The sequence below is a fragment of the Thamnophis elegans genome, chromosome 2 (genome assembly GCF_009769535.1).
Source record: "Thamnophis elegans isolate rThaEle1 chromosome 2, rThaEle1.pri, whole genome shotgun sequence".
Lineage (NCBI taxonomy): Eukaryota > Metazoa > Chordata > Lepidosauria > Squamata > Colubridae > Thamnophis > Thamnophis elegans.
This window is the reverse complement of record NC_045542.1, coordinates 8,785,484-8,808,959: the sequence shown is the minus strand read 5'-3', so window position 1 is coordinate 8,808,959 and position 23,476 is coordinate 8,785,484. Positions and strand designations below refer to the sequence as shown.

Sequence of the window (23,476 nt, the reverse complement as noted above, 5' to 3'; positions counted from 1 at the left end):
CGGACTGAGAACCAGGAATGCCTTTCAGATGGCAGCTGGTGCCACTCCATGTTTGAAAACTATTAGGGATTGAAGCTTTTCAGCAAACTTTCATATTGAAAGGATTTGGACCCTCATAATTCATTTAAGACCGTACATAATTTTTTGTCCCTGGCAACCTTTACCTCTTCTACAGCATTTTATTGCCTACTACAATATCAACTTTTACTATTAATGTAGATATTTTAGATTTGTATTGTTTGGGGGGGGGGGAATGCTGAAATCATGTTTAACCCAGTGCCCTTCTGGTGATAAAAAAATAATAATTTGATAGTTATATATGACAAAATCCAATATACTGGTACTCTCTTGAATTTTGATCAGCGTAGGGCCTAGTTGATGCTGTACAATTATTTTCAGTATGTCCCTCTGTAACTGGTCTAACGTATATTACTGAAACTTTTAAATGTGGTGGTCTTCACTCAGCCACAAGTGCCTTAGACAATTTGCTCATTTCCTCTCAGCCAGCACAGGATTATTAGCAATAGCAATAGCAGTTAGACTTATATACCGCTTCATAGGGCTTTTAGCCCTCTCTAAGCGGTTTACAGAGTCAGCATATTGCCCCCAACAACAATCCGGGTCCTCATTTTACCCACCTCGGAAGGATGGAAGGCTGAGTCGACCCTGAGCCGGTGAGATTTGAACAGCCGAACTGCAGAACTGCAGTCAGCTGAAGTAGCCTGCAGTGCTGCATTTAACCACTGCGCCACCTCGGCTCTTGTAAAACTTTAAACTTTATTGTAAAGTTAACACAAAACAATCCATAGCAGCCTACTTAGAGCTTGTGAGAGGATATAAGTGAAATGTTAAGTCTACTCGGAGGATTAGTATAATATAAAAATCAAGAATTTTCAGGAACTATTTCTGTTCTCTTGAGCATTTGATACAGGAGATATAAAGGACTCATAATATGCACTTTCCCACAAATTAGTATTGGCACTGGAAATTTTCAAGGCAGCTTCCCTGAAATGAAGCTCATTTCAGTGTTGCCTATGGATTACTACATCTGTTTTCCATAATGTTCCTCCAAACCCTCTGTGTACATTGAGTCTTGTATTTTGTCTTATTGGCGGGGTTCCATCCCCCCCCCTCCAAGATGCAGTTTGAATTTGCTTATTGAGAGAATTGCTAAGGCTGAGCTCAGTTCCTCATGTGCAAAGAACTAGACCCAAGGCAAGTTTTGTCATGAAAGTTTTGAATCCATTTGGAATCTCAGAATTAGCACATACTGCAGAAATATCCTCCCAATCAGTGCAAAGTGGGCATTTCGAAGTCATCGTAACTCAACTAGACTCTGGAATAAGATAGAATACAAAAGTAATTTTAAAGTGGTAAATTCAAGCTGCAGTGTGGAGATGAATAGCCATTATCGGCCATGCAGTCTTGTGCAATCACTGCATGTATATTTTTCTAGGTTTACTCACAACCATGAGGGTAGGAAATCTTTGCGGTGGTAGTTGGTGTTTTGAAAATTAAATGATTCTCAGATATATAATTTTCTGACAAATCTGTCAAATAATGCATGCTCTAATTTAGTGATCTTACGCAACAGGAAAGATGTTCTGTTCTTTCTTACAAAGTATAAACTTTATCTTCTTTTCCCACCCTAAATTCTCTGTATCGTTCAGTTATTGGATGTTTGGTAAAATCACTACCTAAAGAAGCATACAGATTGTGAGCACTGGTGGAGGGGAGGGGGGGAGGAAGAGAAATGCCCCCCTCAAATGGGACCCCACTTTTGGTCACTTTTTTGTGAAATTGCTGAAAAGGCCCAAATTTGTGTCACTGCAATCACACCCTACTTTCAGTCACACTATATCTGCACTATCCAACAAAAATCATCATCATCATCATCATTTTGGTTACTCATTGTTCCACAGTCAATTCCCCTCCTAATAGAAGGGAATCTTTTTTTCTTTTTCCTGGCAAATCCTGATATAAAATACAAGCTCCAGCAAACAATGTATTTTTTTTTCTTTTTTCTTTAAAAAAAGCAAAATTGCCCCAGACTGAAATTCCATTGGGGGAGGGGGAAGAAGAAAGGAGAGTTTGATAACAGGCATGCGTTATGATCAGAAAATCCGTTAATACATCTGTCGGTTGGTATCATATATATATGTATATATATATGTATATATATTTTAGGATAATAGTTGTCTAGATTATTCCTCTTTTTTTCCTTTTTTTTTTTGTTTTTCTTCCTTTTTCTGGTGCAAATATAGTTTCTTTTTTAAACATTGGGGCTGGGGGAGAGGAGAAAAAAGAGGTCCCACAAGAAAAAATCAAAGCAACCCCCCCAATTGCAGAATCATTTGTGGGTTTGGTGAGTGTGGTTGTGTCCAAAAGCACCCCAAAGAACAGATTAGAGAAATGGGTGGTTTTCCTGTACACTCCCTGGGCTCAGCCCAATGCTCTCGCGTGATTGAAGAAAACTTCTCTCCCCCTCTACGATTTGCTTTCCTTGCATCAAGTCAGCGTGTCTCTGGTTGCCTGAGCCATCCAATGGCAGAAAACCTTGTCCTTTTCCACTCCATTGAGTCCAAGAGGTGAAGTGTCATCTCCTGTCGGCTTCCCATCCTTCCTTAGCTAGCCTACCTCCCGGGAGGAACTGGACACCTCTTGTTGTGAACAAAGTCAATTCAACTGGTTGCATGGTAGGGTTGTGTTAGAGGGAGGTTTCCATGCTGTGGAGTGGGCTAACTGGGCTGCATGAGGAGGTAGGTGTCTTGCTGACATCGGTGCTAAGGTAGATGCCACTGTCGATGGCATTGTTGTTCTTGTTGGGAGATGGTGGGGGACTGGCCCTGAAGTGCTGTCTTAGGGGACCCTCGGTCTCCTCCACGTCTGTATCGTCAATGAGAGGAATGTTGTGGATGTAGTCGTTGATCAAGAACTCAGGCGTTGTCATGAAATTATGGATGGAGGTCTTGGTGTCTGGCTTCTCCAGCCCTTCATAGAGTGAACTACGGAACGCTTTCACTACGCGGATCTGCAGAGAAGGCCAAAAGGAAGGAAAAGAGAGTCAATGAAAAGTTGACTTAGAGCTGCCCAATGCCAGGCCATATTTGCGGATCTTGCTAATTGTCATCCTTTGCCATCTCAGCTTGATCTAGGAGAAGGCTGAAGAGATGGGATAGGAACCATTAATCCTAAATATAATTTCCGCCTGATTCCAGCCACTGGACATAAGGCAGTGCTGACCAAGTGTTATCAGTGTTTCTCCACTTTGTTGCAAATATCCTAGCAAAGGGGTTCTCTGCACTGAAGGCAACTTGACACTACAAATATGTGTTAAATCCGCATCATTTTAATGGTGATATAATCCTGCAGGACTGTACTTTAGTGATGAGACTAAAACTTTGTTAGAATTGCCTTCCCTTCCCCATTTAAAACATTGCAATTCCCTTGGGATAAGGAATGACTATTAAGCCAATATAAATATTGTGTCAACATGTGTGGAAAAACTTTTTACTAAGGATGCCAGCAACTGAAAGAATACTTGAAAGGTCTATGCTTACCTACCTTCCAAGGATTATTATGAGCAGAAACTAAAATTACTAAAATAAGATGGTGAAACAGCAGCTGGGTTATGGATGACATCAATTTAATGCTGCTATGCCAGATTCTCACTACCATATTGCTACTCAGCTCCTCTGCCTTCTCTCTATTCTTGGTGTTTGTCCAATGCTCCCTTTTTTATTGTCCATAGTTTGTCTTGGGTTAAGAGAGCCGAGGTGGCGCAGTGGTTAGGGTGCAGTACTGCAGGCCACTTCAGCTGACTGTTATCTGCAGTTCAGCGGTTCTAATCTCACTGGCTCAAGGTTGACTCAGCCTTCCATCCTTCCGAGGTGGGTGAAGTGAGGACCCAGACTGTGGGGGCGATATGCTGACTCTGTAAACCGCTTAGAGAGGGCTGAAAGCCCTATGAAGCGGTATATAAGTCTAACTGCTATTGCTATTGCTATTAATCAGAACTGGTCCTGTGACAAATTGCTTAACATGTAGCTGAGGAGAGAGGAGCCTTCAGTCACAAGGAATAAAATGAAAATGGGCGCAGAACTTAAAAGAATGAGACGTGAATGGTTTAAAAAAAAAACAGGGATAGGAAATGAGAGGAATATGTGGACAACTAAATATTATGCTTAGTGACAATCCAGCAATTGTAGAAAACAGCGTTTGCATATGTGTGCAATGTGGTGGTGGTGGTGGTATTAGACATGAGTTAAATCTAAAGTAATGGGAATGAAAAAATGAAGGATTCAACCTCATTCAGGAAATGTCCATGTTCTAAGAAGAGCCGAGGTGGCGCAGTGGTTAGAGTGCAGTACTGCAGGCCACTTCAGCTGACTGTTATCTGCAGTTCAGCGGTTCAAATCTCACCGGCTCAAGGTTGACTCAGCCTTCCATCCTTCCGAGGTGGGTGAAATGAGGACCCAGACTGTGGGGGCGATATGCTGACTCTGTAAACCGCTTAGAGAGGGCTGAAAGCCCTATGAAGTGGTATATAAGTCTAACTGCTATTGCTATGGCTATTGGTTGAAGGATTGGGAATGGCATTTTGTACTTGCTTGTGGCTTATTGTAAGCTAGTCTTACTTCCTCCATACTGGTTTCTTCCCTGTGACCCGAATCTTGCTCCAGAATGGATGCCAGCATTTCAAAACATGGAGAAAAATCTAATCAAATGGTTCACTGAGAGTCGACCCTGACTTTCTCTTGCTTGTTCCAGCGACATAAGTAAATGTACCTGCTGCTTCTTTTAAGGAGGCACTGGGGAAATTCCACCCCACCTCCCTCCCAGTGAACCTGGCTGCCAGCTTACATCTCAAGACATTGTGGCTGTAGTGCGTTATGAGTACATATCTCTGGGCACTTTGCATACAGCATGGAGGTCAATGTTTTATAATCTATGGTGGATTTTGGTGTGGAGAAGGAGGGACTTCTCTCATGCTTCTTGGATAGGACTAGCCCCTTTGGTGAAGGCCCAGAAGGTTTGGTGATGAAGAGGAGATACATAAATGTTGATAGGGTCGTGACCCGTCAAAACCGCGGTCCACAAAATCGCGGTCGACGAAAGCGCGCATTTGACGTCATCACAGCGCGACGGAAAAAATTAAAAATTGAAATAAAAATAAAATTAAAGCAAGCCGATTCACATAAAGGTAAGGGTTAGGTTTAGGGTTAGGGTTAGGGTTAGGTTAAGGGTTAGGGTTAGGTTTAGAGCGTTAGGGTTACGTTTAGCGTTACGTTAAAGGTTAGCGTTAGGTTTAGCGTTAGGTTAGGGGTTAGGTTTAGGGTTAGATTTAGGCTTAGGTTAAGGGTTAGGTTTAGGGTTAGGTTTAGGGTTAGGTTTGGGGGGGTTAGGATAAGATTTTCGCTTTATTTTTACATTTTTCGATCACAGCGCGATGTTTTCGTCGCGCTGTGATGACGTCAAATGCGCGCTTTCGTCGACCGCGATTTTGTCGTCCGCGGTTTTGTGGTGGAACCGATAGGGTTGCATGCTTAATGGGGAGGAGAAAGATTGAGGCAATCCTAGCCAATTGCATGCATCTGACTGTCTTCTTGCCACATCATGCTTGGGGGCCAGGATCCAGCTCCTTTATCAAAATGATGAGTTGGGGAGAATCAACCTGAGAAGTCTAAAAGAGACAGGCAAAGCCCTCCAAAAATTAGGAAAAGTAAACAAATTGCAAGCAAAACCAAATGAAGAACGAAACTCCCAAACTAAAGCAATTTGGAAGCATGCAGTAAGGGCAGAAATGTGGGGTCAGAATTCCCAAAGGCAACTTATAAGATACCGTAAATAATGGAGCAGAAGGAACATGATGTTGGGAAGTTCCTTAATTATCGTTCCTATCTTGGAGAGAAATGTGTATGTGTGAGTGGGGGAGAGAGAGAGTGGGAGGGAGGAGAGAGATGAGAGAAGACAAGGGAATAAATAAAACATTTAATTCTAAAAGTATTCAATTGGTTGCTGTGTCTTTACGTATATATGTGTGCAGCAGGGGGCTTATTGCAGAGAGGCAGGGAGGCAGATTGTTGTGCAATCTTGTAAACTGGAGAGACATTACCTTCAAGCCAGAATTGAACAGAGGCTTTGGAGCTCAAAGCTAAAATTTCCCTCAGCTTTAGCCGAAGGATCTGAGAAAATGGAAAGATGTTCAGTTTACTTTGCACCATATTTGGAACGTCTGTTTTGGCCTTTAGAGCCAGTTTAGGGTAGTGGTTAAGGCACCAGGCTAGAAACCAAGAGATGGTGAGTTCTAATCCTGCCTTAGGTATGCAGCCCAGCAGAGGGATCTTGGGCCATTTGTGCTAAGATGAAAGTGACAGCATTGCAAGAATCCCAGCAACTCAATTATGTGGGAGTCAGTTTGATGTAGTGGTTAATGCACCAGGCTAGAAACTGGAAGACTGTGGTGACCAGATTTTCAGATTGGTAAAGTGGGACACCATTGACCCGGGGGGAACGACACTTCAGAGAAATAAAAACTTTTTTTTTAACGGCGTCCTTTTTAAAATTGTTTTCTTTCTTTTGAAAAATCGGGACTTTTTGAACACACTGCGGGACACGGGACAAATTATTAAAAATCGTGACTGTCCCGCCAAAAGCGGGACGTCTGGTCACCTTATGCTATTCCTGCCTTAAACACAAAAATGGCTGGGGAACCTTGGGCCAGCCACACTTGCTCAGCCTAGGGAGGAGGCAAGGTCAAACCACTTATGAAATCTTGCCAGGAAAATTGCAAGGGACGTATCCAGATAGTCACAAAGAGTCAACTGTGACTCAATGGCACAAATGAATAAATAATTGGCTTTTAGTCCAAGTCTTAAATTAATCACAGAGAATTATTTTGACACCAAAATCATGTCAGGATTGAATTCTAAGTATCTTGCTAATTTCATAATTCCTTAATAGAGATTATTCCCTCTGACAATGTCTGGTAAACCCTATTTGCTTTAACACAGTTCAGTGCCAAGTAGATTTTATGTTCCTTATTGTGAAGTTGGAAATAATCTGCTGTGATCTAATCCTAGTTTCTGTTACAGACATCTTCAAAATAAATTGGGGCATTGATTATTAAATTGTTCCATTTCAAGAGGATTGGTATGTCGCATCCACTGTTAACTTCTGAACGGGGAACCATTTCGATTTTCTGCTTAAATCCAAAATGGCTTCTGTTAATTTTATTTAAGCAAAACATTATTGTTTTGTTTCCTTAATATTTCTTGTTTTCAGATCTGCTGGATCATACAACCACTTTGAGGATGGTGGAAAACATTTTTAGGAAGGGGATACTTTTAAGTACAAAAGGAGAAAAATAGCTGCATGTGACTTGACATCAAGTGCATTTGGATCTGCAACTCGGAGGGCAGAAGGGGAGAGAAGCATCTGTCGGTTATTAACGATATGCTTCACTTCTTCGTTTGCAAAATGTGAAGGAGAAGTGCGCCCTACTTATTTTGCAGAGGTATCTTGATTTGCCTACCTGCATATATGCAACCTCAGCTAGGCCCATCTCCATTTGGGAGTGGGTTTGGTATGTTCTTATATAGAGCCGAGGTGGCGCAGTGGTTAAATGCAGCACTGCAGGCTACTTCAGCTGACTGCAGTTCTGCAGTTCAGCTGTTCAAATCTCAGGGTTGACTCAGCCTTCCATCCTTCCGAGGTGGGTAAAATGAGGACCCGGATTGTTGTTGGGGGCAATATGCTGACTCTGTAAACTGCTTAGAGAGGGCTGAAAGCCCTATGAAGCGGTATATAAGTCTAACTGCTATTGCTAACTGCTATATATGCCTCACCAAACCCAACAGATGGTGGATAGGCTACCCAACTGGGCTAAACATTTCAGCAGATAGGCTAGAAGTTAAGTTGAACTGAAGGAAAAAAATGAAAGAATGCTTTTTTTTTTCACCCTTAAAATGACTGGAAACATGAAATAATTGTTATTCTGGGGAGGGAGGGAGGGGGGGAGGGAGGAGAAACCAACCAAAACCAGCATTCCCCAAGTATCTGTTCAGTTTTGTTGTTGACATCATCAGGCTTGATCCCTAAATCAAGCCATGGACCCCGTGGGCAAGCTGACCTCTTGGAAAGAAGCACACGGTGCTGTGCAAATGGAAGTGCATGATGGTTGGCAGCTGCCGACACATACAGCAAAAAGCCCCGCGGGAGACTTCCAAGGTGCATGTGGCAAAAGCAGAGATGGCGGGGGGGAGAGGTGGCTTTCATGCTGCAAGTAAGTCAGGGCAGGAAGTCCCAGAGAGACTTCAGAAAAGCGGAACGGCACAGACACACAGTGAAAACGCCTCCAGTTACAGCCGCAGGAGAGGAAGAGAAGAGAAAAGACCCATGCATTGTTGCAACAGTACAGTAAACGTTCGAGTATTGAGGCCCATCCTTGCTGTTTAGGGGAGGAGACGAGGGAAGAGGGGGGGGGATAATGAGTTCATGCTCGGCCATCGGGCCCTCTGTCCATGCCTCACAGGCTTCCCTCCTGCCCCTACAGTGGCCAGAAGCGACAAGAGAGAAGATGAGTCAGCAAGTTGAGGTGAAAAAGCACAAGGTGGTGATGGGGAACCCTTCCAGGACATCCATTCTTCAGGCACTTTCTGCAATTGGCATTTGATTCCTTAGCGTTACCCTGCACCGAAGCGTTTGGAAAATCTGAGTGGAAGTGTTTCACTGTCTTCTCATATTTATGTCTCTACTACAGAGGTTAACTGATTTAATAAGCATTCCTTCCTAGGAAGACTTCAGTTCAGAGCCACGAGCTTTGCTAATATATTCCCTAAGGGAAAGTGATGTGTGCTAAAAAGTCTTATCAGCATCTGTGCTATTATTAACTACCTGAAACTTCAGATCTGGGTTTAAACAATGGTGGGAATTTTGCATGAATTTATGGCCCTTTCCTTAACCAGGGAAAACAGCTGGTTCTCATCTCTTCATTAAAAGCCAAAAGTCAATCAACCGGCCACATTTTAGCTGCTAGGATCTAACATGATCCAGAGGTAAAACTGTGGGTAGATTAAAGAGCAGGACTATTGCAAACAGAGGTTGGTTAATTTTGAATTCCTGAACCCAAAGTACACGTACTCATATATGAAATGATAATTTTTGCAAGCAATTTCTGCCTGACTCCAATGGCATGGGTTCATATTTCTCTTTTAGCTCCGATTCGAAAACAGCTGCCACACCTCAGGAATAAAGCAAAACCTGCATGTGTCCAGCTCTTCCTTAAAATCCCTAAATTATAGGCAGAGATCCCTAAATGATACAGCTTATCGCTATTTTGAAGTGATAACTAGGCTGTAATGACTGGATCTAGCAAATCTCTGGAATGGAGATAAGCTGAATATGCATTTTTAGGAGTTGTTACAAGGTACTTTATCATTGAGCCAAATTTTACAAGAACTATATGGGACATAGATTTCAGAAAATAGACACCTCTTCTTTATTATTACAGTGTTACAATATTTGCATGTTTCAACGCTTGAAAAATGAAAGATAAGTAAAGATATTTAAAGATATTTTGACCGGATTGCGCCACTACGGCCCCTCCAGGTCAGCGGCCCCCGGAGGCCTCCTTGGTTTACTGAGGAGCTCCGGGAGATAAAGCGCCGGAGGAGACGCCTAGAGCACTCGTGGAGGTCCGATAGGTCCGGGTCGAAGCGGGCACTTTTAACAGCATGCACCAAGGAGTATATTCGGACTTTAAGAACAGCAAAAAGAACATACATTGCCTCCTTGGTAGCGTCCGCCGAGTCCCGCCCAGCTGCCCTGTTTAGGATAACCCGCTCCCTCCTAAATAGGAGGGAGACGGGGGACCCTTACAGGGTAAGGCTGAGGAGTATGTCCAGTTCTTGGCGGACAAAGTTGCCCGGTTTCGAGCGGACCTGGACTCCACCCCAGTAGATCCAGCCGGGACACAAGGGGAAGACTTGGCAAACCATCTCTGGGTTGAGTTTCAGGAAGTTGCCTCTGGGGATGTGGACAAGGCTATGCGAGCTGTGAGTGCCTCCACCTGTATACTGGACCCGTGTCCCTCCTGGCTGGTTGCCAACAGCAGTGAGGTGACACGAGGCTGGATCCAGGCAGTTGTTACCGCCTCTCTTCGGGAGGGGTACTTCCCCACCACGCTTAAGACAGCGGTGGTGAGACCCCTCCTGAAGAAACCGTCCTTGGATCCAGCTGTCCTTAATAACTATCGTCCAGTCTCCAACCTCCCCTTTGTGGGGAAGGTTGTTGAGAAGGTGGTGGCTCTCCAGCTTCAGCGTACTTTGGAGGAAGCTAACTATCTTGACCCCTTCCAGTCTGGCTTCAGACCCGGTTACAGCACAGAAACCGCTTTGGTCGCATTGACCGATGATCTCTGGAGAGCTAGGGATGGAGGCCATGCTTCCATCCTAGTTCTCCTTGACCTCTCAGCGGCTTTCGATACCATCGACCATGGTATCCTTCTGCGACGACTGCGGGAGATAGGGGTGGGCGGCACTGTTTTACAGTGGTTCTCCTCCTATCTCTCGGACAGGTCGCAGTCGGTGTTGGTGGGAGGGCAGAGATCGTCCCTGAGGCCCCTAACTTATGGGGTGCCGCAGGGGTCGGTCATATCCCCCCTACTATTTAACATATACATGAAACCGCTGGGCGAGATCATTCGGAGGCACGGGATAAAATACCATCAATATGCGGACGATACACAGTTGTATCTGTCCGCCCCGTGCCAACTCAATGAAGCGGTGGACGTGATGAACCGGGGTCTTGAGGCCGTTAAAGACTGGATGAGAGCAAACAAACTGATACTCAACCCAGACAAGACCGAGTGGCTGTTGTGTTTTCCTCCCAAAAATTTGACCAACGTACCATCACTCAGGCTGGGGGGACAAAATCTACACCCCTCAGACAGGGCCCGCAACTTGGGAGTCCTCCTGGACCCACAGCTGACTTTTGACCACCATCTTTCAGCTGTGACCAGGGGGGCATTTGCCCAGGTTCGCCTGGTGCGCCAGTTGCGGCCCTACCTGAATCGGGAGGCTCTCACAACAGTCACTCGAGCCCTTGTGATCTCTAGGCTGGAATACTGCAATGTGCTCTACATGGGGCTGCCCTTGAAGAGTATCCGGAGACTTCAGCTAATTCAGAATGCGGCCGCGCGAGTGATCGTGGGCGCACCACGGTTCGCCCACATAACACCGATCCTCCGTGAGCTGCGCTGGCTACCTGTCGATCTCCGGGTACACTTCAAGGTCCTACTCACCACCTATAAAGCGCTCCATGGTAGTGGATCTGGCTATTTGAGAGACCGCCTTCTGCCAATTACCTCCCTGCGCCCCATCAGATCGCATAGAGTTGGCCTCCTCCGTATTCCATCCGCCAGTCAGTGCCGACTGGCGACTACGCGGAGGAGAGCCTTCTCTGTTGCAGCTCCGACGCTATGGAACAATCTCCCCGTGGAGATTCGTACCCTCACCACTGTCCAGGCCTTCCGCACAGCCCTCAAGAACTGGCTAGCCCGTCAGGCCTGGGGATAAGTCTACTTTCGCCCCTCCCGAATGCCGAGTGAATGTTGTGTTTTACTGTTTAATTTACTTTGTTCACATTTCTTTCTGTATTTGTCCTTCACTCCCTTTCCCCTTTGATTGTAAGCCGCCCTGAGTCCCCTCAGGGAAAAGGGCGGCCTATAAATTTGCAATAAATACCAAAAAATACCAAATTTAAGTATGGGAATCTGGCATGTTATGGCTCAAATTCTCATTAGTGTTTTATTACCACACTCATAAAATTATCTGTGGATAATAATTATCAGTGGTTAATAAAATTACCAAAGATTGAGTAGGCAATCCTTCAGTGACAGGAGATATACGGGTAGTCCTCGATTTACAACCACAATTGAGGCCAAAATTTATGTTGTTAAGTGAAATAGTTGTTAAATGAACTTTGCCTTTTCTTGCCACGGTTGTTAAATGATATGTTGGTAGTTGATAAGTCAGGAACCCAATTGTCAAGTGAATCTGGCTTCACCATTGACTTTGCTTGTCAGAGAGTCACAAAAAGTGATCACATGAATTTGGGCCATAGCAACAGTCATAAATATGAACCTGTTGCCAAGCACCTGAACGTTGGTCACATGATCATGGGGATGCTGCAAAGATCCTAAGTATGAAAAACTCTCATGGGTCACAATTTTCAGTATCGTCGTAACTTTGAATGGTCACTAAATGAATGAACTGTAAGTCAAGGACTACTTATACTTCAAAAACACCAAGGGAGTGAGAATAGGATTTCCAAGTGGTTTGTATCGTTGTGGCTTTTGTTTTTTTTGAGAGGTGCTCCTTTGGGGCACCTATTAAGGTGAAATAAAAACTCAAATGCCATTTTCACTTTGGTACTAGAAACTATTAGGCAGTTTCATCTTAATTTCTTAGCAGTTTGGCTGCACGGTTTCTGAAAACGTCTGGAATTGCAATAATAATAATAATAATAATAATGGGAAAGGGAGATAAATTAGATCACTCTCTTTGGTATGTGACTCCAAATGAGTCCCTGCTGTGGAAAATGTGGTCTTGTGTAGAGAGATTTCGCGTATTATAAATTAGGGGTTCCGCTCTTGATGGAATTTGGGGAAACCCTGCCAGGGTTAGCTCCTATTGGTGCATGTAGTGCTCAAAGTCCCCATGAATAAGCAAAAAGCAGCAGTGATGGGATGACTTTAGGAGAAGAAGAAGAAAATAAAAAAAATAAAGGAATTGTGGGAGGGAGGGAGTGTTTCCTTGTGGTTTTTTTTTTTATTAAACATGAAAGGAAATTTCCAGCTGGTATAGAGGTGGCTCCATCCATGACATCTTGGAAGCTGAAAAGCAAAAAGGGAGGGAAACTTCATAAGGGGAGGGTACCCGGGGCAGGGACTAAGACAGGGTATTCATTTCAGGCTCCAGAGAGAGAAGATTTTTTTAAAAATTCTGATTTTATTTTTTTTAGGACAGCAGCTGTTGCGCCAGGCCAAAGCAGTACCTTAATTTGACAAAGCTATAAGCCAAGTCTATAGGTTTTATGGCCGCCTTTTTTTATTTCTTTGAAAAGGTTTATGGTTGCAGTTTAAATATTGCAATTTGCAGTCTTATAACTGAACACTGCTAGAGAATTTGTGAGGTTCCACTAGCCTTCCGATGTAATTCCTTCAATTTATAATATCTTGATATTGCTTATTGATTAAATGAAACTGAACTATTGTTCTTCGAGCAATAAACAAATCATAATTCCTGGTTTTTTTTTTAAATACACTTTTGAAGAGAGAGGGGATTGGTGTTTGAATCTTTGATCTTGCTGGTAAAGCGAATGCAATAGGAGAGCAAAGTTATTTCACCTATGTAAACTCAAAATGTGTCATGACTCAGTTAACAAATGAAATGCCTCTAATGAAAGACATACTTATTCATTTGAATGATTTATATAGCTGCCTCTCTCACAATAGCGACTTCGTTCACTGTGTTGGTGTGACTCCTATCACAGTCCACAGTCTATATAGCAATGTTGGTGAAACTTTTCGGCACCGAGTGCCGAAATGGGAGTGTGCACACGGGGAGGGGGGGGCAGAAACTGGAAGATCAGCTCCTCAGCATGCATGTGTGGGAGCGCCGGAAACCGGAAGATCAGTTGTGAGCTTGTGGTTTCCAGTGCACACGTCCCAGTCACCTAGTCTTCCGGTTTCCGGCGTGCGTGCGTGCGTGCGTGCGCAAAGACCAGCTGGCCAGCACCCCCTTGCGTGTGTAGCAAGGAAAAACAGGTTTCATCTGTACTCAGTTCATTTGTACTCTCAATGCAGACTCCATCAGGGGTGTCAAACTCAATGTCAGACCTGCAGTCATATTCCTTTTAGGATCTTTCGCCTGCCACACTCTCTGTTATTTTCTATGCTATTACTAGCCATGACACTCGATTTCATTGAGGGCCGCATCAGGGTTGTGTTTGACCTGGTTCACCGACAAATGTGCGCTCGACAAAAGCGTGCCGACAAAACCGTAGCGGGAAAACCGCGAGTTCTAAATCACGCTGATGAATGAGCGCAGAAGCGCGCTGACAACAGCGCGCCGACAAAAGCACACCAACAAAAGCGCGCCTTCAACGAACAATAACCACGAGTTCTAAACCTAAACCTAACCCTAAACCTAACCCAAACCTAACCCTAACCCTAAACCTAATCCTAAACCGAACCCTAACCCTAACCCTAACCCTAACCCTAACCCAAACCTAACCCTAAACCGAACCCTAAACCGAACCCTAAACCGAACCCTAAACCTAACCTTAAACCTAACCCTAACCCTAACCCTAAACCTAACCCTAAACCTAACCCTAAACCTAACCCTAAACCTAATCCTAAACCTAACTTTTACCTTAACTGAAATTGCGCTTTTGTGGGCGCGGTTTTGTCAGTGCGTTGTTGTGGCACGTTTATGACATTGCGGTTTTCTTACCGTGGTTTTGTCGGCAAGCTTTTTTTCGTGCGCGCATTTGTCGGGTCATGGTTTGACCTTGGGGGCGGGCATCGTCAGGCTGGGTGTGGCCAGCTCAATATCACTCATGGTGGCCAAGTGCTAAGGCAGGACTTCCCTCAGACCCTCCCTCCCATTATAACCTTCCTTCCTTCCTTTTCTTCTTTTCCCTTCTCTTCCTTCTCCTTTCTTCTTCCTTTTCCTCCTTCCTTATTTTTCCTTCCTTGCTCTCTTCCCATCTTCCCTTATTTTTTCTTTGTCTTTCCTCTTTCCCTTTCTCCTTTCCCGTCCCTTCTTGGATGCTCAAATGCAAAAGGGGAAATATTTGCTTTTCGTTTGTTTTGCTAGCCTTCTGCCAGTAAAAACGGAGCTCGGGTGGGGGAGCTTCGAGGTAAAGTGAGATCTTGGGCGCCAAAACAGTGTTACCACATAGGCCTGCTGGAAAGCGGGGGTTTTGTTGTTGTTTTTTGGCTGAAACTGCACTGAAATAAAGACTTTTACACGGGGGACTTTGACCTCAGAGGGTTTTTTGGGGGGAGAATGTGCTAATAGACAAGCATTCGGACAATGGAAGCTGCTAATTGGCCTTTCTGTTTCACAGACCAAAAATGTTTCAATCTGTTCTGTGAGCCTGAAAAGACAAGATTCCCCCGTGGAAAATGTAGGGAGGAGAAACCCATTTGCCATCCATAACATGATTCCTAAAAAAAGAAATATAATTATCAGAAACGAAAAGAAAAAAGGAACAAAAACACAACAGCATTTCCAAGATGCAGAAGGTGGGAAAAGATTCCCAAGGACATTAAAGTGATGGATATCAATTGCCCAAAGAGCGGACAGCAGCTCGCTGGAAGGGAGGAAAAGAGTTTAATATAAAGGCAGCCTTTAGAGAGACAGAGAGAGAGAGAGAGAAAGAGAGAGAGAGAGAGAGCTGCTAATAGTGCAGCAAAGATGACAAGGCCATACTCGAAGGTTTACGTTGTAGGTTATGCCCCCATTGAAAAGCAAGATCACTGCATGTCATACCAAAAGGCACCATGAATCTACCACACCACACCACAATGCCGGCATGACCACCAGCATGGCTTTGACTGGTTCAAAGAAAAACCGAAACAAAAAGAAATCATTGAAATATTCTAAACAAACCAACTTGCCAAGAATATACCTGGGACTGGCAGCTGGAGAACGTGGTGGCTTACCTTTGAGGGTCTTTCAATTGTAGTGCCAAAAAAATGAGAAATAACTCTTTTCAAGTAGGCAAGGAAGAATTGGTACAGTTTTTGATGAGCGATGGGGTGGGTGAGGGAACAGAAAAGGGGGATAAAAGGAGCAGGGGAACCATTTCTTTTCACTGACATACAGAGGAACTGATCCATGACATCACGGAGGTGCCTTCAAGAAACACGTTCTTGCCTTTCACTTAAGAGGTCCACTTTCCTGACTTCCCATCCCCAGAATTCTGCATTTCTATCAATATTTTAGTCTTTTCTATGGACACCTTTTAAAACTCTTGAATGTCCAACCCAAGGCAGCATCTTTTTCCCAGAATCAATCTTCTTCAGAGTGATTCTTGTTTGTTCAGAAACTTCCTACAATAAACCCCTTGCTGTTAATGATAGATGAATAGTTATCTCCTTTGCCAATTTCTTCCACCCTATCCGCTCTCTAGATTACAAATCTGAGCCAGTTTTTAAATCCATTTCACTATTCAACCATCCATCAGGGACCTTAGAACATATTTTTCACTCTAAGGGTTATATTAATGCTATTTGAATTGTCATGGCTTCAGACCAGGATTCTTTTAGAAATCTGCACTTTCTACTACTAACCTTCATTACTTTAGTTCATCTGGTCCATCGGGATGTGGGAGAATGCTGTTTCAGTTGTCTCTAGCGAAGATGTGCCCAGAAGCAGAGATTTATGACAGCTCCTTCCCACCCCCACTGGGAAAAACATTTGGAGCAAAATTATATAACTCCGAAGATTCTTTGGAGGCAGGCGTACCTCTAAACCTGTTTTTATGGCAATTTGGGTGTGAAGTGCGGATGGCAAACTATCTTTGAACTTGTAGAGCCGTCTCCATGAGAATCTGTTTTGGAGCAGTTTCGGTTTATTCTAAAGGGCGTTCCGGTTGCCTCCAGATTTAATTCAGACCATCGTTGCCTTGATCTTCCGACTAAGTCATTGAGGCAGGAATATAAAAATCTACTCCAAATGTTTTGTGCCCTGATCTGGAATTTGCCCCTTTGCGCTCTCTGTGCCTCCTTCCCCATCTCTTACATGCAACAGCAAGTGACACACACCAAACGACACAATAAACACCAATCACTGTCAAAATGCGTGGCTAGATCAAGAAATGAGGGCTGGATCCCCAGCTGGCGTCCTTTCCCCTTGCTCCCTCTCATCTGAGTGCTCAGCTCCTCCCCATGGCCCAGCCCGCACCCCACCAGCTGGGGATCTGACTCCAGTCCATTAAAAACCAGCAGCCACGGAGAGAGAAAGTGAACGAGGCGAGCAAACCAAGGAGAGAGAGAGAGAAAAGGGGGTGCAGGTGGTTAAAGAAGGAGAGGCAAAGCGTAGAAATTGTATGGCTTTATAGAAGTTGGGAATCCGGCCTGCCTGAGGCCGGACAGAGTTAAAAACGGAAAGAAATCATATTGCAACGGTGGCTGCAGCAACGAGGGACTGAGGGATGGGGGGAGTGGGTGGATAGAGAGAGAGAGAAGGGAAGGGAAGGGATATTGTAGGAGGGGCAGAAATAGAATGGGGTGGGGTGGGGGGGGGTTCGGTCTTGTTTTGCTTTTTGTTTTAAATCACAAGCAGTAAGAGGAAATCAAGACTCACTCCCGGTACCGGCGCTGGCATTTGCGGCGGAGAGAATTACGTGAGTGGGGGTAGAAATATTGGTTACATCGTGCAGTTGACTGAGGACGGAAGAGCGGCGTCGGACAGCCCCCTGAAAGGAGCCGCTTCTCTTGAAGGTGCTAACTACCTCCATCTGCAGGAGAGAAAATGAGATAGAAAATTTGGGTGGCAGCGGACAGTGGCTGCAAATGGAACAGCCCGTGCCAGCCAAAATTGGCCATGCTGGGTACTTGGCCTCCTGCCAAAGACTGAAGCATTGTGTGCCAGAGACCAGCTGGTGGGAGTTGGCACCACCCTGATGTTCTTTGATGGAGAAAGCAAGTTGCACCAGCAGAAGATCGAGGAAACTGGTCACCCAAAGGCTCCGTTTCTGGATCGTTGACACAAAAGTACAAACCCACAGTTATGTTACTCCAGAATTGTTCAGGGAAAAACCAATCACTGGATAAATAGATTCCCACCCTCCTATTAAGAACAGAGCACAAGGCACACCTGAACTGTCAAACTCACTGCCGGAAGATGTGCTGAAGGGCTACGCATCAGGATGAATCATAAAGACACATAATTCCACCTTTTGAGTATCGCCAGACAGCCTCAGGCAAGGAGAAAGGGTTATAAAAACATTTCCAAAATCTCAAATTGCTGTGTTTGAATTACTTTTATAATTTTGGTCTTCAAAAACCCATTCCACCCTTCTCACCCGTGTCTTTTTTTTTAGCGTGACTAAGGAATTGCATATTGGAGAGCGAACAGTACAGAGGAGGTAAAGGCTTGAGGGATGGCCAAGCATAGGAAGATGTTTGAGCATCAACTTGATTGCATCTCAGAGGATCTCAATTTATCCTATACTAGTGTTATTCCTTCCTGTTTTCAAATTCAAAAGTAAAATGAAAAGTATACTATTGCTGTCAGGCCACATCTGGGCCCAGGGTTTCAGTCATCACTCTGCATGGGTTCAGTAAGGATAGAGCCGAGGTGGCGCAGTGGTTAGAATGCAGCACTGCAGGCTACTTCAGCTGACTGCAGTTCAGCAGTTCGGCTGTTCAAATCTCACCGGCACAAGGTTGACTCAGCCTTCCATCCTTCCGAGGTGGGTGAAATGAGGACCTGGATTGTTGGGGGCAATATGCTGACTCTGTAAACCGCTTAGAGAGGGCTGAAAGCCCTATGAAGCGGTGTATAAGTCTAACTGCTATTGCTATTGCTATTGCTATTGAGAAAGATCCAACTTCCAGAAATTCTTGAATTTTACAATTTCTTCATTCACAGGGATGGACCCTTGGATAATATTGTGCTTCATTTTTTGACTCTTTCTGAGCATAGATCACTACAGTATATAAAAGGCTACACTTACAATGTGCCCAACACTCTAAATTTTCCTACTTGTAAAAGTTTGCAGTTTGATTTTGAGTTTGAGTCCAGTGCATATTTTCACCTAAACATGGCTGAAATTTCTCCTGAGGCCAAGACCTCCATCCTGCACGTTCTTCCAAGTACAGAAATGGATTGATCTGGCATTTGAATTTTAGCTTGAGCTTGAAAATAAAACAAGGGCTTCCACAACTTGTCCTAAATTGTGTAGCGTCCCCAGCTCCCTTTTCCCTGCTCAATATCCCTTCACTTCTGCCCTCAAAGCATCAAATTACTCTGCCTAATTACAGTACTAGCCCTATAATGGAACATTGAGATCTACTTCCCATGGATAGGAGAGGAAATTCTAATCCTTTTCTGATGTTTCCACAGTATTTTCAAATAAACGTTTAATTTCAAAATGGCCGGACATAAACCTGAATAAGCATGATAACTCAGAAGGCCTACCAAATATAATACTTTGGCAAAAAGTATGAACCTTCTAGGAATCCATAACTCTCTGCAGTGCAAGCTTTGTATAGTATACAGTTCTACAGTCACTTGGAAAATAAATAAGAGAAAAGGTGAAGAAATAATAGGCCATGATGTGGATATGGTAAAAAAACAAAACAATCTTGGTTCAAAATTAGGTTATGCAAGTATAAACCTTGGAGAAAGAGCAAAGGATTGTAAATTATCAATATGAATAATATAACTGGTATAACTGAAATCTCTTGCAGCTGAGCCCATCTTTATTACAGAATCACAGAACTGGGAAAAGCTTAATTCCCTCTTCTCAGTTTAAGAAATTACTCTTCAATCCCAGAAATAATTCCAATGGGATTCCTGTATATACATGTGGATAAGCCCATCCATGGATAAGCTGACCCTCAGTTTTTAAACCAAACTAACTTTGAAAAATGTGCCACTATGGATAAACCTGTTGTTAAAATTAAACATACACCAATTTCAAGGGTCAGTTTATCCACACATGGGCTTATCTGTGAATATATACAAGATACACACAGCTGATGAGAGCTAAATAGCTTGAAATAGATCTATACTAGTCTCCCTTTATCTATTTATCAGCACAAATACAACACAAATGTAACAAAGGCAACAGTAAAAATATTGGCTTTCTGTCTGGATGGTCTCTTATGACGAGCCGATGGACAGAGAATGGAAGCAGTGAACTTCCTCCCATATTTGGGCATACCAGGGGTTGTGACTTTATATATATATATATATATATATATATATATATATATATATATATATATATATATGTGTGTGTGTGTGTGTGTGTGTGTGTGTGTGTGTGTGTGTGTGTGTGTGTGTGTGTGTGCGCGCGCGTGCGCGCGCGCACGCACATATATATATATATATATATATATATATATATATATATATATATATATATATATATATATGGATATGTTTGTATCCTTGTGAAAAAGAAATATGAAGGGGAAGGAGGAATTTAGGATCCACCTTTTGTCACCTTGAAACATATCCATTGTCAGACTCTACTTTAAATTCTAAGCATGAATGTACACCCATTTATTACATGTCTTCCCACGCTCCCTGCAAAAAAAGAAAAAGAAAAAAGAAAAGGAAGGAAGGAAGGAAGAAAGAAAAAAGAAAGAAAGAAAAAAGAAGCAAGTTTATGCATTCAGGATATTGATATATTCAGTGGGATCAGCGCATAAAACTATCCGTGGCACTTTTAGACTGGAAAGATGTATAACACCCCCACCCCCATAGAGTAGAGGTTCAGCACTATTTTTCTATGTGTGGGGAAATTTTGGTGATGTTTCACATGAAAAAACTTCCAATGTGAATATGTAGATATTACTTGCAATGGGACATTATGTAGAAAAGCTTGTTCATATGAATTCTATTGAATTCATAAATGCTATGTATTATATCAAGGAACCCCAACTTTCTATTTTTAAGAGTAGTCAGGTGTGTCACAAATAGCTGGGAAGGGGGAAAGTCTTAGTGAGGAATTATTATTATTGTCGTTGTTGTTGACATATTATTGTTAATCCAAGATCATAAAAGTTCTCAAAAAAGGAAGGCTTTATATGATGCATCCTGTTATAAATATAATTGTGTTTGAGGAGTACTGCATTCTACTCTTTCAATATAATTCATGGCTATCAATCAGGGGTGGGTTCCGGCTTCTGCTACTGCTGGTTCGCTCAGGGATGTGCTTTTGATGCACGCTATACACACATGCACAGTACTAAAAAAATTCTTATTATAGCTATTCTTATAGCAAAAAACAAGATGGCGCCGCCAATATGACCAGTTCAGGGGCGTGGCAGGTCAAGTTACTACCTACTCAGCAGAATTGATCCGAACCGGTAGGAACCCACTTCTGCTACCAATAGTATTTGGACAGTATCACAAAATCAGCATGGCCCAAAGGGAGCCTAGTAAAAGTGGAGTGAATGTTCCCACTGCATATGGCATGTCCGCTTCAAGGTGCTGGTCGTAACCTATAAAGCCCTACAGGGCATCGGACCTGGGTATCTGAGAGACCGCCTCCTGCCGATTACCTCCCTCAGACCGATCAGATCTCACAGGTTGGGTCTCCTCCGGATTCCATCTGCCAGCCAATGTCGGCTGGCGACTCCCCGGGGGAGAGCCTTCTCTGTTGCAGCTCCAGCCCTCTGGAATGACCTCCCTGTGGAGATCCGGACCCTTACTACCCTCCTGGCCTTCCGCAAAGCCACCAAGTCCTGGCTGCTCCAGCAGGCCGGGGAGCTTGTGAAACATCCAGCCCCACGGAAATTGTGAATGTTGTGTTTTTAAAGTGTTGTCTTTGTCTTTGTCTATTTATCCCCTTTCCCTTGTCTATTGTGAGCCGCCCGGAGTCCTTCGGGAGTGGGCGGCATACAAGACAAATAAATACAATACAATACAATACATGCATCTATCCATGGTACAAACATACATTGACAGCTTCTTTATATTCCACTGTGTCCCCATGTTGCTCATCCTGTTCCAAGTAGGATTAAGGTATTTTTCTTATATTTATTTTGATAGCCTCAAGCTGTCTAAAATTTAGTAAGCTTTCTCACCCCTTACCTTGGAGGAAAGTGAGGTAATGGTAGAGACTGGGAATAGAGATAAGATAGGGATTAACAAAGGGCTCAGCAAATATCATGCCAGTATTCTTATCTGCTGACTGGTAGATGGCTGAACAGCACATCAGAAATGGGGAAAGACCCACGAACTTACCAGGATGGGTTTTGCCAAATCAATCTTTGAGCTTTACTCCCCCACTTTTGCAATAGGAAACATGTCGCTTATACTGGCATGTACTAAAACTTCTTTAGGAGGTCACAAGATGGTTAAATTAGGCATACAGATCCAGATAAACCACTCAGTTTGGAGATTATAATCATGGTACAAACCAGTTTTCAGTTCTTGATCTCCTGCTGGTGCAAATGGTATGAGCAGGCAGAAGCAGGAGAATTTCCAATTGGATACCAGTAGGTTTTGGTGCAAGCAAGGCGTTTTTGAACTACAGGAACCTCCCTGCTCCCCTCTCCTTTGGTTAACCAGCCTTGTAGAAGCTGTCCTTGTTTTGACTTAATTTGACTCAGGTGAGTGTGGCGCTGTTGCTGCAACTTACATCCCAAGGGGATGAAGTTGATTTAGTAGGCTGCGATGAGGGGTCTGCCCTGAATGAAAGGAACTGGGTTTAAGCATGCCTGAAACGTCTACATTCCATCCTGGAAGCCCTGGTTCTTACCCCTGAAGGGGAAGATTGGGAGGGGAGCCAGATTCCTGGGTTCTGTCATGAAAGATGGGGCTCATGGGGCACCCTTCATCAGTGTAAGTCGATTAAGAGCCGTTGTTGTGGGGAAGGGTTGGAAGACATGATGCTTGGATGGCAGTCATTTCATTTTAACCATTCAACAGCAATTTTGATACATCACATGCTATTGGTCATATCTCATCATGCTCCTGGTCAGGGAACTTCCTTGATCCAAGAGCATCAACTCTCAAGGCGGGAACATTTTTTTTTTTACATGCTAAAAGAAAAAAAAAAAGAATTGCAACAAGGCACATGTCCCGCCCCCTCTTTGAGGCAAGGGATAGGTGGGGAAAGGCTGCAATCAGAAAGCATGTAATTAGAACATAGAAGCCAGACATGGGTGTCTTTGGAATCATGCCGCTCACATGGACCACTGGTGACCACTCATACCTGTGTACAAATGCTATAAATATCCGAGGAGGAACAGCCTACCTTCCTATGAGTTCTGGGTCCCACCCTTCCTCCAGGGACCTTAACTTGTTGTTGGGTGATGATTGCATTGGAAATTGCCCACAAATTTATGAGCGCAACTTTTATTGCGCTTGATCATCCTTGCTTTAATTTTTGTTTAAAAGGAACAGTTCTTTATACGCCCAGGTAAATCAATGCAGATCTTTATAAGCCCAGGTAAATCAAATTAATTATTAATTAGAATGATTTCGGGTTGTTTCCAAACTGCAGGATTCTAAACTTACTCAGTCATTATTTTTTTCTGCAATAAATTGTATGTTGAGTGGTAATTGATCACTTTTGTGGGGAGATATTTCACCCCCACCCCACCCCCAATCTACTAGAAGATGTAATTTAACTTTGTGGGTAATGAGTAATTTAAGTCATATATTTATAAATTTGCTTCCACCACAAATCCGCGAAGCCCTTCTGCGCGGAGACATAA

At 43.6% G+C, this 23,476-nt stretch overlaps 1 protein-coding gene across 10 annotated transcripts in view; it reads right to left on the bottom strand.

Annotated features, from left to right (window-relative positions):
* Positions 1-2,707: 2,707 nt before the first annotated feature.
* The window catches only part of ATP2B3 (ATPase plasma membrane Ca2+ transporting 3), a 101,631-nt gene continuing 80,862 nt past the window's right edge, over positions 2,708-23,476 (bottom strand). For 7 of the 10 annotated variants that reach the window (XM_032210740.1, XM_032210743.1, XM_032210739.1 and 4 more), the window contains one exon: positions 2,708-3,031. In XM_032210740.1, coding sequence (XP_032066631.1) covers positions 2,708-3,031 — 324 coding nt within the window. Of the gene's footprint in view, positions 3,032-17,418; positions 17,533-23,476 lie in introns of all 10 variants that reach the window. The other 3 variants (XM_032210736.1, XM_032210735.1, XM_032210734.1) reach the window with 2 other exon arrangements.